Raw genomic sequence first — 14102 nt, 5'->3', positions numbered from 1 at the left:
AACCCAGAAATATGAAAAAATTAAAGTATATGAAGTCCTATGATGTAAACAAAATTTATTTAGGAAAAATTAGGGTTCGCATCTTACCTTCCAGCTTTCCAATCAACATTGGCATAAACATTTTACATTGACCCTTCATCCTAATTTTAGGAATTTAATTATCTTTTTCTGGTACTTGTATGATATACCTCCGACCTAATATTCTTCATTTAAGTAGAACCTGTTTCTCTGACGCTCAATCCTAATGAAATATATCTGATTATGATAAAAATTTAATACTTTAGAAATAAATTAGGGCTATATTTGCACATTAGGGGGGGGAGGGTAAAGTATAGCGGATCTGCATGCCCAATGTATTAGGTACAATTATTATGCATATTATGTAGTAAGAATTTTTTACTAACTTCACACTGTCCAAATACCTTACCCCCATCCCCCGAATGTGCAAATATATAGCCCAAATTATATATTTTGCATCTATTCTATTACTTCTCTTTGTCTTGGCTCACGCCAATCTGAAAGAAACTAACGAAAAAAATCGGTTTTACAATGCGTCAGTGAATGAACAACTTGAGTGGTCGGGGGTATATCATACAAGTACCCTTATTCTTTTGAAGAGCTGACCATGTATGGGATCCGTTTTATCCTACAAAAATTCATGCTTTACACATTTAAAAAAATTGTGCCTTGGTCATGTTTTCGATTAGGAGTTGGCATCTTTTGCTATTTGGTGTAATTGTTTTTTCCTTCTGATGTATTTGTGATGTATTTGTAAGCTTTTGTTCTATTGATCCGTGTTTCTGCTTTCGAATGGAAAGTTCCGCTCTAGTAGGTAAGCAGGCAGGCACCACTTTCTAATCCATATTGTGCTACAATCAAAAGATGTGCAACGATCACTTGGGCCAATTAACAAAGATAGTGAAGCTTTCCCTTTGATCCTTTTTAAGTAGTCATGTTAGAAAGTTGGCACCCGGCAAGAAAATCTTCTTTTCATCCAAGACAGATAGATTTTTTCCCTGATGATCAATAGTCTTTGATGAGCTTACCATGTATGAGATCTGTTTTATGCTACAAAAATTCATGCTTTACACATTTAAAAAAATATGCCTTGGTTATGTTTTTGATTAGGAGTTGGCATCTTTTCCTATTTGATGTAACTATTTTTTCCTTCAGATATATTTGTGAGCACGGAAAATTTGGTTTTATGTCCGCTACGGACAGGCAAGATCAGCAACATCGAGAAGCTTTTTGAATTTTATCTTGAAGTGTAATTTCTAACTGTAATGTCTGATTTTGTTTTTATTTCTCTGAGCTTTTCTCATTGAGATACAAATACAATTTAACTGAAAATGGCTGCAATCACATTACAGCTGCTGGACAAAAAACAAACTTAAAAGTAGCCAAGAATTGAATCTTTATTACTAGTGTTTATAGGTTTAATCGCTAAATTGACCAATTGACCAAACAAAACTTGAATTGCGTATCCCTGCTAGCTACCAGGCTCATCTGTCAAAATATATACTTCTGGAACAGAATTTAGACGTAAACACCTAGGAGAAGGTCTAGGGAGCAGAAACATTCCTCCTTCTTCCAGCAAGCCATTATCCTATTATAAATTGTTTGAAACATTAAAGTAAGACTACTATTTTTTGTAGTTTAATTGTTTAAAAAGCAGATTTGCTCTTTTCACATCCGCACTGATGTAATTGTTGACTCTATCGAGTCTTGTTATGACCTTTTCGCTTGATTTATTCTATAAAAAAGAGAGACGCTAGACTTTCACTCCTTCCCCCTATCAGGCCGAGGTTTGGTTAGTTTTCATGATATCTATCTTTTAGGCAGAAGTGGAGGCAGCCAAAGCGGCACAAGAAAAAGATGATATGTTTGCAGAACTTCTTGAAGAAGATGACGAATTTTTAAGGGAGTACACTAAATTGAAGTTGAAAGAATTCATAGAAGCGAAATCAAGGTTTATTTTGTTATACATTTTGCTATTTTTTTATAGTTTAGCTACTGAAAAGATAACTTTACGTAAAAAGAAAATTTTAGAGTAAGGGGCTATAATGAATTCTAATTTATTAAGAATGAAAGAGCCCCTGGAAAGACCGCGTTTCAGCTGAAATGATCAAGTTCAGCCTGCGTCAAACCCTGGCCATCTTGCTATCCTTCTCCTCGCTCCTCTGGCAGACCGAAAAGTTCCCCAAAGACTGGAGAAGAAGAACCTCAGTCAAACTCTTCAAGAAAGGAGATGAAAGAATGCGGCAGCTATAGAGGAATCAATCTTCTCTCGATCCCTGCGAAGCTCTTCTCGACGATGATATTAGGAAGACTCCGAACAGCCCTTGATCCTCACTTACGTGAAAAACAGAATGGATTTCAACCAAAACGATCTTGTGCCGATCTTATTTTAACTCTACGCACCATGCTGGAGGAATCTAACGAATAGAGACAGCGCTTGTATATACTTTTCGTGGACTTCGAAAAGGTGTTTGATTCAGTAGATCGTCAAACCCTGTGGAAATCATTGCGGTTTTACAGGATTTCCGAGAAGCTAATCTGTATAATAGTTGCTATGTACGAGGAGACGGAATGCTTCTTCAAGGTGATGACTGGCGTCAAGCAAGGCTGTGTCCTTTCACCTCTCTTCGTCCTAGTTGTAGACTACATCTTTAGACAGATAAATGGGTATGGAATCCGGATTGTAGGAAAACTTTTTCAGGACGTCGACTTCGCCGACGATATTGGGCATGGGCATCATAGAAGCCGACAAGCAGAAGCTTCAGGAATTTCTGTACAAACTCGCAGAGAAAGCTGAACAATTCGGACTATACATCAACGCCCCAAAGACAAAAGCTATGTCAATCAATAGTTAACCCATGGGAATTCAACTAGGAGGTGAGGATATCGATCAGGTGACAGACTTCAAGCACTTAGGGAGTACAGTCACTTCCAGTGGCGACTCTGAAAAAGAATTGCCTACCAGGATAGCCTTGGCCAACGCATCATTTCAGAGACTTCTACCAATCTGGAAATCCACCGTATACTCGCTGAAGTTTAAAATCAGGTTGTTCCAGAGGAATGTACTGTCTGTCCTGATGTACGCTATGGAATGTCTTAAGCTAACTGCGGAACAGGAGAAACGCCTTACCGCCTTCGAAAATAACTGCCATCGCCAAATCCTTAGAATCAGTTGGAAAGACAGTGTCAGCAACGACGAGATCTGTACCCGCACAGGCCAGCCAGTTATCGCAACCGTTGTAAGACAACGTAGATGGCGATACTCAAACATTACCTCATTTAAATTTCAATACCACTTTACACAGCTTTTCACTTTAGCCCTTAAATATTTTTCTTCGGATAAATCTAAAAAAAACTGCTATTGCCAAAGCCTTAAAGACTAGTTTGTTTCTTTTCACATAAGATACTAATACCTCAGATGTGCCCTTTGGTTTTGGGCTCAAATATCATTGCTGAAACATTGGGCTAATCATTGTTTAACATTGCCGAAACTGATCTTGTGTGTAAGAACTATGCAATTTGGTGTATTTCCATATTCGTTGAAATATTTGATTAGTACTAGCCTTCATGGCTTGGTCGTCGCCAGAAGAATATAAATAATAACGTAAATAATTTGATCGATTTCTGATTAAATATATTTTTTACATTGTTTTCATAAAGCCCTCTGTTTGAAGGCGTTTATATTATTTTCAAGAGACGTTAAGAACGAAACTAAGCAAATACAGAAACTCTTTTTGAATCTTGAACCACTAAAACACGGCTATTTTCTAGACATCCAAGAGGGACCACCCACATAATTTATGTGGCGCTTTATCTTCGCAAATATCCAACCTTACGGGATTAAGAACCAAGTCTCGAACTGGTATTGTTGTTGGTAAATATGTTTTGGGAATTTTTGTTTTAATGCTTTTTCAACTGATTAAGAGTTTTTGTTTCTAGTGGAACTTTTTGTTTCTAGTGGATTTTCGTGTTCTTTTTGTTTATATTTTTTTGGAGGTTCTTGAAGTATGTTGGAGATATTTACTCTTGTTACTTTTCTGAATAGGTATACTTTGTTATAAATAAATGTTTTATTGTGTCTCTGTTCTGCTTTCTCCGTTTTAATAGTTGAACCGGGTCAGGAAAGACAAGAAGCTTTCAAAATTGGATAATAGCTTATGGAAAATGGACAGATACCTAATAATCTAGACGTGCTGTCAAATTTCCGTAAATATGCAATTTTGTTTGTTGAAATAGTGGCGGATTTTTTTAGAATTTAGAAAGTCTGGGGGTGTACCATTTAATCTGATGGTTTTTATAGGTATTCGTTTGGTGAGTTGATTGAAGTCGAAACAACCGACCAATTCTTGAAAGAAATCGACAATGAAAAGCCTGAAGTCACAGTAGTCTTCCTGATCTACGAACGGGTATTTGATATGTTGTTTTACTTTTGTCTTGTGGTTAGAAACGTACCTTAATGTCTACATTTTAAACATCATTCTTCACACCAGCTAAATAGACAAATTCTGAAATGCTGCTAGGATAATGAAATTCTCCTATGTGAACCTGAGATTGAAATCGGTCGTCAGTTGAAGTCAAGGGATGTTTCCTTTGGTTGTTACCTCTGTGAATCTAAACTCTCGTCGAACCTGGAAGATTTTAAGTAGTTTAAACTCAGATCTAATGTGTTCTGCTTAATTGAAGGATTTTATAAAATGAAACGCCCAGAGAGATTTTCCTAAATACAGTAGTGATCTAGTGATCAAAGTGATCTAGTTTCTCCGTGTTTAGTTTATATATATACCGTACTTTATTTTTTTACAAAGTGCCCACCCAGAATACCTTACAACTTCACAAACAAATGTTGTTTCATTATGGGACAAGTGTTCATGAAAAACCTTCATTAGGGGGGTGGGGAGTAAGCTATTTGAAAAGGCATACAGTCAGTGCCTTGTTGACTCTGCTGAACCTTAGCTCTGCCAGTATCTTTTCCTGCATCAGCAGCTAAGTCTACCAAACACGAGTCATTTCAGCTAATTTTGTGTATGAATGCAAATCAGTTTGAAATTTGCAGCTTGTATTGACGATGTAATACCGAAAGGATATAAGTGACAAATTCAGATTTTGTACAAGCTCATATTGGTTCTTCAAATATTGTACTCGATTTCACTATAGTCGCTTGTTGATTAGAAATTAATTAAAATTATATAATTAAAAATTAGCAAATAGAAACTAAGTTGAAGTTGAACTCGAAGAAGATTGAAATTGAAATGAGTGTCAAAATCATTTTTTTTCAATACTTTCATTAGTAGCCGATAGGATTTCCCCGTTTCCATATGATCCCTCATTTGGATCAGCTTTGCCACCCCCTAATCATGTATCGTTACATCTAAAGAAGATTACCGTGGACGAGCTTGGCGAGACCATGTACACCATCAAAAACTTTCGGTAGCGACCTGGGGAGCCTAAAAATTCTTCCTTTGTATTTTTCCTTCTAAATATAGTGTCTTAGTATCATTAATTAATGATTGTTTCCGACAGGGCAAATTTTCAGATTGTTTAAAAATGTATGACACTGGTTCACTAAGGCAGGTGGCACTAATGACCTTAGTAATTATTTCCCAATATGAGTTTTGCCCGCTATTTCACATCTTGTCGAAAAACGTTTAGGTGCTCGGTTAACCCATTTTCTTTATAAGTTTAATTTGTTTAATTATCGAAGTTTAAATAATTATCGAATATAGAAATTTAATTTTGTTTATTAATCAGTTTGGGTTCCGAAAGAATAAGAAGACGGAGGATGCATTGATACTTTTGACTAATTTAATTAATATATTTTTAGACAAAGGATTTAAAGCTGGTGCAGTGTTTTTCTCATTTACTCTCTTAAATTTCATTGTCTTCTTATACTGTCAGAATTATACGAGGCTCTAGCTTGGTATTTTTAATTCAACAATTATGTAAAAGGTTTAATCTACAATTTCATCAATCCATTCTTACGCTAATTCTCTTATAGATACATTTTTCTTTATTTCTATGGTTTCTATACAATGTTGCAACACTCCTCTGTATAATTAGATATTATTATTACATTAATAAGACCAAACATAATATTATGGCGCATATTATGGTAACAGATCAATCGAAGATTTCTTTTTTTTTGGAATCTGTTACTGTTTCGTTATGTAAGCTTGTTTTCTTAATATTGGTGCGTTGATAAAGGTTTTTGGATGTAGAGATGAAAAATTTGGGCTTTTATTAAGGTGAATATTTTAACTGTTTCACTTCCTTAATTTGTCGACTTTCATTTCATTTTATTCATCAATATTCAGAAAGGCAGTGTTGTGTAAGCAAGTTCAACACAGATATCATGTTCAATCTTAAATAACCTCTTCAAATGTTTCTCGCAACACTGTCTCCTGACTTAGGTAAGAAAAATCGAGGTTGCGTGTTCCAAGTTCCAAAATATGTTCTTGGCAAACCAGTTGAACGAATTCAGATTCAGGGCACGTGACATGATTGGATTGACAAAATTGACCATAGTGTGCAGTGTTTCGATTAAGTGTTCTGATACAACTGCTTCAATATCGGATTATGGTTACTATTAATGTTGTGAAACAACTTTGCAACACTAAATAAAATTGAACATGATAATCCAGTTATATGTTGTTTGTTGTATTTTTCAATGATAACCCCGAAATATGAAATTAAAATGAAATAATTTGCTGACCAACGCCTAACGCTAAATAGCTGATAATAAAGAAATCTTTATTTTGAACGAAAAAAACAGGAAAATATGTGCCTGCTCTTTCTGTACACTCTTTTTTAGAGTGATTTTTAGCCCCTTTATTTTTGTTAAACTGAAAAGTTTTGTTTTCCAGGGTGCAGCTGGTTGTGATGGCATGATATCTGCCTTTAAAGTCATAGCAAAAGAATACCCGAACACAAAATTCTGCTCCATCAGGGCTTCCATTGCTGGTCTTAGCTATAACTTCGTAAGTTTTCTATATATTCCATTCTGCTGCATTTGCCTTCCTTAAAGTAACCCAGTTCATAGATAAATTTTTTCCCATCGTTCAGTGCTGTCTTTGTCTTTTCTTTCAATTAGAAGAAACCATCAGTCCCTTTTTATGAACAAAAGCTCAATTTTGTCATGTTTTAAATCCTTAACATTGAAATTTGTTATTAAAACAATACATGTCTCTTAAAAGGTGAAATAAACCCGAGAAATGGAAAATATTTCAAATTTGACTACCCGAAGTATGTTTAAGCACAATAATTGGTCTTCAGACCCTTTTAGATATCAGAGATTTGAAACGAATTCTATCGGTTTTCCTCAAATATCATTCACGACCTTTTGGAGCTCAAAAATATTATTTGTATGCAGGTATGATTTAAATGTTTAAATTAAATTAAGACCTGGTGTGAACAGGAATAGCCCTATAATAAGCTAAACCTAGGATAGACAGACATGGCTGTGAACTAGGAACTGGGCTAACTTTCCCATTTATGCCCTCATCCTAAAGGCCCGAGTGTCATTGACCTTTACAGAAAACAGTATATATTTTGAACAATGTATTTTGTCGCGAAAAAAAGCTTAATGATCAAAATCAATAAAAAAAAGTCATAATGCTAATCATATTTTTGGAAACAAAACAAAAACTTTCTCTAAAGATTCTGAGGTTTTTAACAAGAATTTAGTTTTGCTAGTCCAAAATAACGCTTAGATAAGATAAGATAATAACGCTTATTATCGTCTCTATTTTCTGTCAATTCCATTTTATCGGAAGTTGGAGAAAATTACCCTAAATATGAATTCTTAACAATTTTTGGCAAAACCAAATTTTTTGGCAAAAAAAATTCCACAAAAACTTTTGGCCAAAATAGTTGACAATTTTTGAAGCAGTTTGCCTCAAAATTTAAATATGAAATCAGAATTTTCAGTTACTCGTACTTTTGTGAAAATAAAAATTTAATCTAGTCTCTTGGGAAATTTAAGGTGCTTGGTGATACTTGAGGATTTTGTAGATATAGGAGATATCTGAAAAAATAAATGCTGACATAAAAATGCATGAGTAACCATGGCAGAAAAAAAAATGACTAGTCAGAAAACAGGATTATGGTTTAAGGTGACTTGCTATGTTTTCCCCGTGTCTTGGACTCTGGACTACGCAACTACTTGTGACTACGACGGAATTTACGCATCTCTGCCCAAAATGCTTTGGAGGTTGAGTTGAACGCAAGAGAAGCTGGACCTCCTTTTGGTTCCCTTCAGGGAATGCATGCACCATTTCCCTTCACGAAAAGTTATTTTTGAACCTATCGATGCCTCTTATTAAAATAGTCGGATTGAAATCCTGAGCCGATGCCATAGGTGGTTGCAGTGGTACCTGGTGTCTTATGGGCGTCGAAGAGGAGTATGGCTGCCCTCTGGTTTTAATCGTAAGGGTACTTTCAAGTTCGGGTTAAATGAGCACTCCCAGATTTAGAAGACCGTCTGCTCTAAATGATAAAGCCCCAAAAAAAAAAAAAACATGAAAGACGGATTGTTATTTATTAAGACGACATTATGGTGTTAATTAGGAATGTGAGGAGGAAGTGAATGCATATTAGATTTTGGCGAGAGAATAGGAGGGAGAGATGTAGCCCTGCTCATACATAGAATAATTTCTGTCCGTTTCAAGTTTTGACTTCGTTCTTTACTTACATACTGAAATTTTCTTTTTAAATTTAATTCCTATTAGATTTAAATTTTTTTTTGTCTAATAGAAGAGAGAATCTGCTTTATGCCCCCTCCTTTTAAAGTAAAACCATATTAGCTAAAATGAGAAACATTTTGAAGCTTATTTTAATTTTTTTTTAAATAGGGAAGTCAATTAATTTTTCGTTAATTTTTTCATATAGGTTTTCTTGGTCGTTCATACAAAAAATATTATTTGGTTTATGTTCTTTAATATGTAAGAAACAAATTCATTCCTAATTTTGTAATAATTTATGTTGTAACGAAAACAAAACTAAATATTATGTCTATTTTTATTCTATTTCTTTAACAGTTTGCGATTTTTGTTGAATCAAGGTTGATTTTCAATATAGGCTTAGTAACAGAGTGGGCCTCCGTTTGGCAGCATGCCACTTGAGACAAATAGAGGTTTGGCTAATCTTGGAGGTGGTTGCCTTAGAATTTTTAGCATTTTTGTGTATGATCCTTTTAATGCCAAGGGTGCAGTTTCGTAGCATTTTATTTGAAAGTGATATTTTGTCTTCTTAGAATCTCTATCTTTGTTTAAGCTTGTCAGTAGAATCTGAAATTTCTCTTTGAAATTTCTCTTTGAGCCCTGAACCATTTTGCCATGACCATTGCTTTGGAATGATTATTCCTTTGGAAAAAACCTAAGAAATCATCACTAACTCTTCGTCTCAATCAAAGTTTGCCTTTAATATCTATAACTATCCTATCTTTTATAAGATGATTACGATAATTTTGAAATTTGCGAAATTTCTCTTTGAATGAGCCCTGAACCATTTTGCCATGACCATTGCTTTGGAATGATTATTCCTTTGGAAAAAAACCTAAGAAATCATCACTAACTCTTCGTCTCAATGAAAATTTACTTTTAATATCTATAACTATCATATCTTTTATAAGATAATTACGATAATTTCGAAATTTGCGAAATTTCTCTTTGAATGAGCCCTGAGCCATTTTGCCATGACCATTGCTTTGGAATGATTATTCCTTTGTAAAAAACCTAAGAAATCATCACTAACTCTTCGTCTCAATGAAAGTTTACTTTTAATATCTATAACTATCATATCTTTTATAAGATAATTACGATAATTTCGAAATTTGCGAAATTTCTCTTTGAATGAGCCCTGAGCCATTTTGCCATGACCATTGCTTTGGAATGATTATTCCTTTGGAAAAAACCTAAGAAATCATCACTAACTCTTCGTCTCAATGAAAGTTTACTTTTAATATCTATAACTATCATATCTTTTATAAGATAATTACGATAATTTCGAAATTTGCGAAATTTCTCTTTGAATGAGCCCTGAGCCATTTTGCCATGACCATTGCTTTGGAATGATTATTCCTTTGGAAAAAAAACTAAGAAATCATCACTAACTCTTCGTCTCAATGAAAGTTTACTTTTAATATCTATAACTATCATATCTTTTATAAGATAATTACGATAATTTCGAAATTTGCGAAATTTCTCTTTGAATGAGCCCTGAGCCATTTTGCCATGACCATTACTTTGGAATGATTATTCCTTTGGAAAAAACCTAAGAAATCATCACTAACTCTTCGTCTCAATGAAAGTTTGCTTTTAATATCTATAACTATCATATCTTTTATAAGATAATTACGATAATTTCGAAATTTGCATCAAGATTTAGACTAATTTTTCCTTTCTCATTTTTTTCCTTTTTTATAGATGTCAGTGGATTAACTTTTGAGGACAGGAATTCCGTCTATCACTTGTACCCTTGTATCCTTATATCCTTTATCCCTTGGGATTCCACCTTGTACAAGGATGAATATAAGTGTAATATTGCATTTTAAGTCCAAAGTTTTTCCGTATTTTCAGTGAAAATTCTATTTTGAATGTATATTTTGGTACATAGCCTCAGGAGGGGGCGGAGAATGTAAAATATTATGATCATTATGAAATCCCCGTTTTTTAATGTGTTGCCAGAAATTCAAAATTACCTTGCAGCATTATGGAAAAAGCAGTCTGGTTCCAGACTGCTACAATTTTGTGGGTATAGCAATCTAGTTGTAACGAATACAGTGTTTGGTCATAAAATGGCCCATAAGCTTGCATGGTATTTAAATGATGGTAAGATGGCTAACCTTATTGATTATGTTATTATAAACCAAAGAATGGCAAGATTGATTCAAAATACTAGGATATGTAGGAGTGCCGTAAATAATTTTAAAAGTAAAGATCACCATCTAATAGTGTATAGGGTTAATTTCAGTCTGAAATTTGGAAAGGTTTACTACTTTCTGGGAAGATCTGACCTTGGTAAACTCCAGGATGAGAATCTGAGAGAAACTCCAAGTACAGTTGAATCCTAAACTTGAGAGTTTAAAATTTGACAGTGTAAAAGATGGATAAAATAATTTTAATAAAATAGTTTATGAAGCTGTTCATTGTGTTTTAGGGAAGAAAGTTAGGAACTGAGTCAGGAATATTAGTGAAAATACATTGATGTTTAATAAAGAGTAGGAGGAGCTTGTACAAGAATTATTTGAGTTATATATCATATATAAATAGGAAGTACATAAATAAATAAGACAAAACCTCGGAAACCTGATATTCTATGTTTTTTTATATTGTCCTGTAGACTTTTCTCTACTTATTATTCTTCAGTCTACACTGAGGACGGCTGCGTTATCTTCTTTTGTATTGGTGTGAACCCAAATGCTTCAATCCGAAATAGTTCTTACCAGACGAGGATCAACATTATCTAATTTTTGAGATTATATTAAAGCATTTAAGATTCATGAATTTTATATTTTCCTATCAATAGTTCTGTTTAATTTTAGCATCATTGTTTTTATTCTTTTTGATAGAATAAAAAGAATCTAAAAAATTCTTAGAATCTAAATTTATCTAAAAAAATAATAACAAAAAAAAAAAAAAAAAAAAATTAAAAGACAATGAGTAAGCCCCATGTATATTGGGAGTTAGGAAAATTAGTAAAAATAAATTTACAAGAATTATTTGAGTTATATATCATTTGAAAATTAGAAGAATGTAAAGAAAATGGGGCAAGCATTAAAATATGAATTAAGGAGGTGTGAAGTGGAGGCTATGGATAAAATTGCCGAAGATGCAGCCAGACGGCATAAAGTAAAATTATGCACTGGTATGTTAATAAATTGAGAGGGAATAGTCAGTCTGGACTTGTCCCAGTTAAAGACCGGAACAGTGCCACAATGAGTGACAAGGAAAGAGTTAAAGAGAGATGGGCAGAACATTTTGAGAATTTGCTAAACCGTGATAGAGTTACAGGAATTTTGTGAGGAAAAATTAGTGACATTACTAAAGGGTTAAAAAATAATAAGGCCCCTGGTGCTGATAGTGTGGTAAATGAGTTTCTTAAATATGGTGGCTACGGGGTCAGGGATAAGCTAGTGAAGACTGAATATTACGAGTATTATTGAAAAAGGAGAAGTACCTAACGATTCTAGAAAAACTAATTAAACCTCCTTACAAGATTGGTGATAAGAGTGAATGTGGTAAGTATAGAGACATTAGCCTTGTTTCTATAGGAAGCAAATATTTTAATATGATAACACTTTATAGACCTGGAAATGCTGTAGATAAAGTTTTAAGAGAAAAACAGTAGGATTTTTTGGAAGGGTAGAGGATGCGTCGACCAAATTTTTACTCTTAGATTAATAATTGAGAAGTGTCTGAGTCATCAAACCTCTTTAGTCCTCAATCTTACAGATTATGAGCAAGAGTTTAATGAAGGTCCTATTTTTGTCCTTGGCCTTATCCTTGGTCCTATACCTGATAAATATGTTAAAATAATTAGTGATATGTAGGAGAAGAACATTAATGCAGTTAAGGTAGGAAATGAGGTTAGGTGCTGGTTTCGTATTAAATCTGGAGTTAAGCAGGGTTGTGTTCTATCTCCATTTACTGACGGTGACTAAACCTTGGTAATTTTTAATTTCGAACCGCACAGAAATAAAAGTTCTTAGGAATTAAAAACGATAAAAGTTTATCAGAAAAATACCTTGAATGTATTGGCATGATTTTGTTTTCCCTCTTTTCAGAAAACCAAAGGAGTGCCAGCTATAAATGCATACAAAAATGGGCAGATTATTGCAAATTTCGTTCAGCTGTTTCAAGAGTTTGGAAATGAAGCACATCCCGGCGACGTTGAAAATTTCCTTATCGAGTATGTAATTTGTCTTTCTAAATTTGACAACTTTTTATTTCGCTACAAGGTGAAAGACCGTAATTTTGCTAAATTCATAATATGTGCTAATCTAGCACATATTATGAAAAGCCTCCGCAAAGCCCTGCGGAGTTTTGTACATAAAACGGGATCGTTCTTATTATACCTTGCTCAACGTTGCTCGTTTCTACTCCAGGCTAAGCAGTAAATTGGGACCATGCAGAGCTGCTAAGGAGTACTAAGGAGGAAAAATTACCACCAGCCTCATGCTTGTCGAATACATATAGTAATTTTTATAGTAATATAGTAATTTTTATAGTAATTACAGTAATTTTTATAGTAATTACAATAATTTTCATATAGTAATTAATAAATTTTTCGCTCTGTTATAAAATCCTGTGCAGTTGGCACCCTCTTAACCAAAATCACCGAGCATTTTTTTTTTTGTCTAGATAATGTAAAATCGAATAATGACGATGGGAACTTCCTGAGAGGGTGTAAAGAGGGAGGCTTTGAATAGATCGGGATGTTGGAGGAGCGTGCGTAGCTCTGTTGGCCTCAAGCGGCTTGGTGCTGCGGTGAAGTGAATTAGTAGTAGTATAACCAACGAGTCGAGAAAAATAACGAAATATCGAAGAAGTCGAAACCAAAGAATGAACTGATGAAGAAATGAACAGTTGGCCAATTGAAGAGGTCAATGAAATGATATACAAATCTCTTTGTTTCATTTATTTCTCCAATTTGATTTCTCCATTTTTCCATAAATATCTCCATGTTTATTTTATAATTCTGTATTTATTTCTCCCCAAGCGTGCATTGCAATCCCGGACGAAGACATTGAATCAGGAGATCGGTACCTGTGCAACGCAGACCATGGGTCAGCCTGCGAAAAAGTTTTTTTTTTAAGTTAAGTATTTATTTCTCCAATTACACTGTTTAAACTACGTGTTGAAAAAGAATGCTACATCTAAAGACCGTTTCATACCGCTTAGAGGTGCTAGTTATCGAAATTTAGATTTCAAGAATTTAGCAAATCAATGTACTGAATCAAAATAGCTACAATAATAACGGAAAGTTAACACCCCCCAGTAACTAGCTCGTGATGGGGAAAGAAACAGGAAGCATCTCTTGCAAGAAAAAAACAAAGTAAAAAGAATTATATTACAAATATACATGGAAAA

General features: G+C 34.0%; 1 protein-coding gene across 1 annotated transcript in view; it reads left to right on the top strand.

The window, feature by feature from the left end:
* Positions 1-14102, top strand: part of LOC148953919 (uncharacterized) — a 100246-nt gene that overhangs the window by 22510 nt on the left and 63634 nt on the right. Inside the window, exons 3-6 of the mRNA XM_089086021.1 lie at positions 1839-1969; positions 4319-4424; positions 6879-6992; positions 12797-12921. Of these exons, the coding sequence (XP_088942147.1) occupies positions 1839-1969; positions 4319-4424; positions 6879-6992; positions 12797-12921 (476 nt within the window). The remainder of the gene's footprint in view (positions 1-1838; positions 1970-4318; positions 4425-6878; positions 6993-12796; positions 12922-14102) is intronic.

Source organism: Artemia sp. Qi Xiang Cuo, chromosome 3, assembly GCF_049724085.1.
Source record: "Artemia sp. Qi Xiang Cuo chromosome 3, ASM4972408v1, whole genome shotgun sequence".
NCBI classification, from domain to species: domain Eukaryota; kingdom Metazoa; phylum Arthropoda; class Branchiopoda; order Anostraca; family Artemiidae; genus Artemia; species Artemia sp. Qi Xiang Cuo.
Note: the sequence above shows the minus strand (reverse complement) of the source record. Positions and strands in the feature narration are given on the sequence as shown.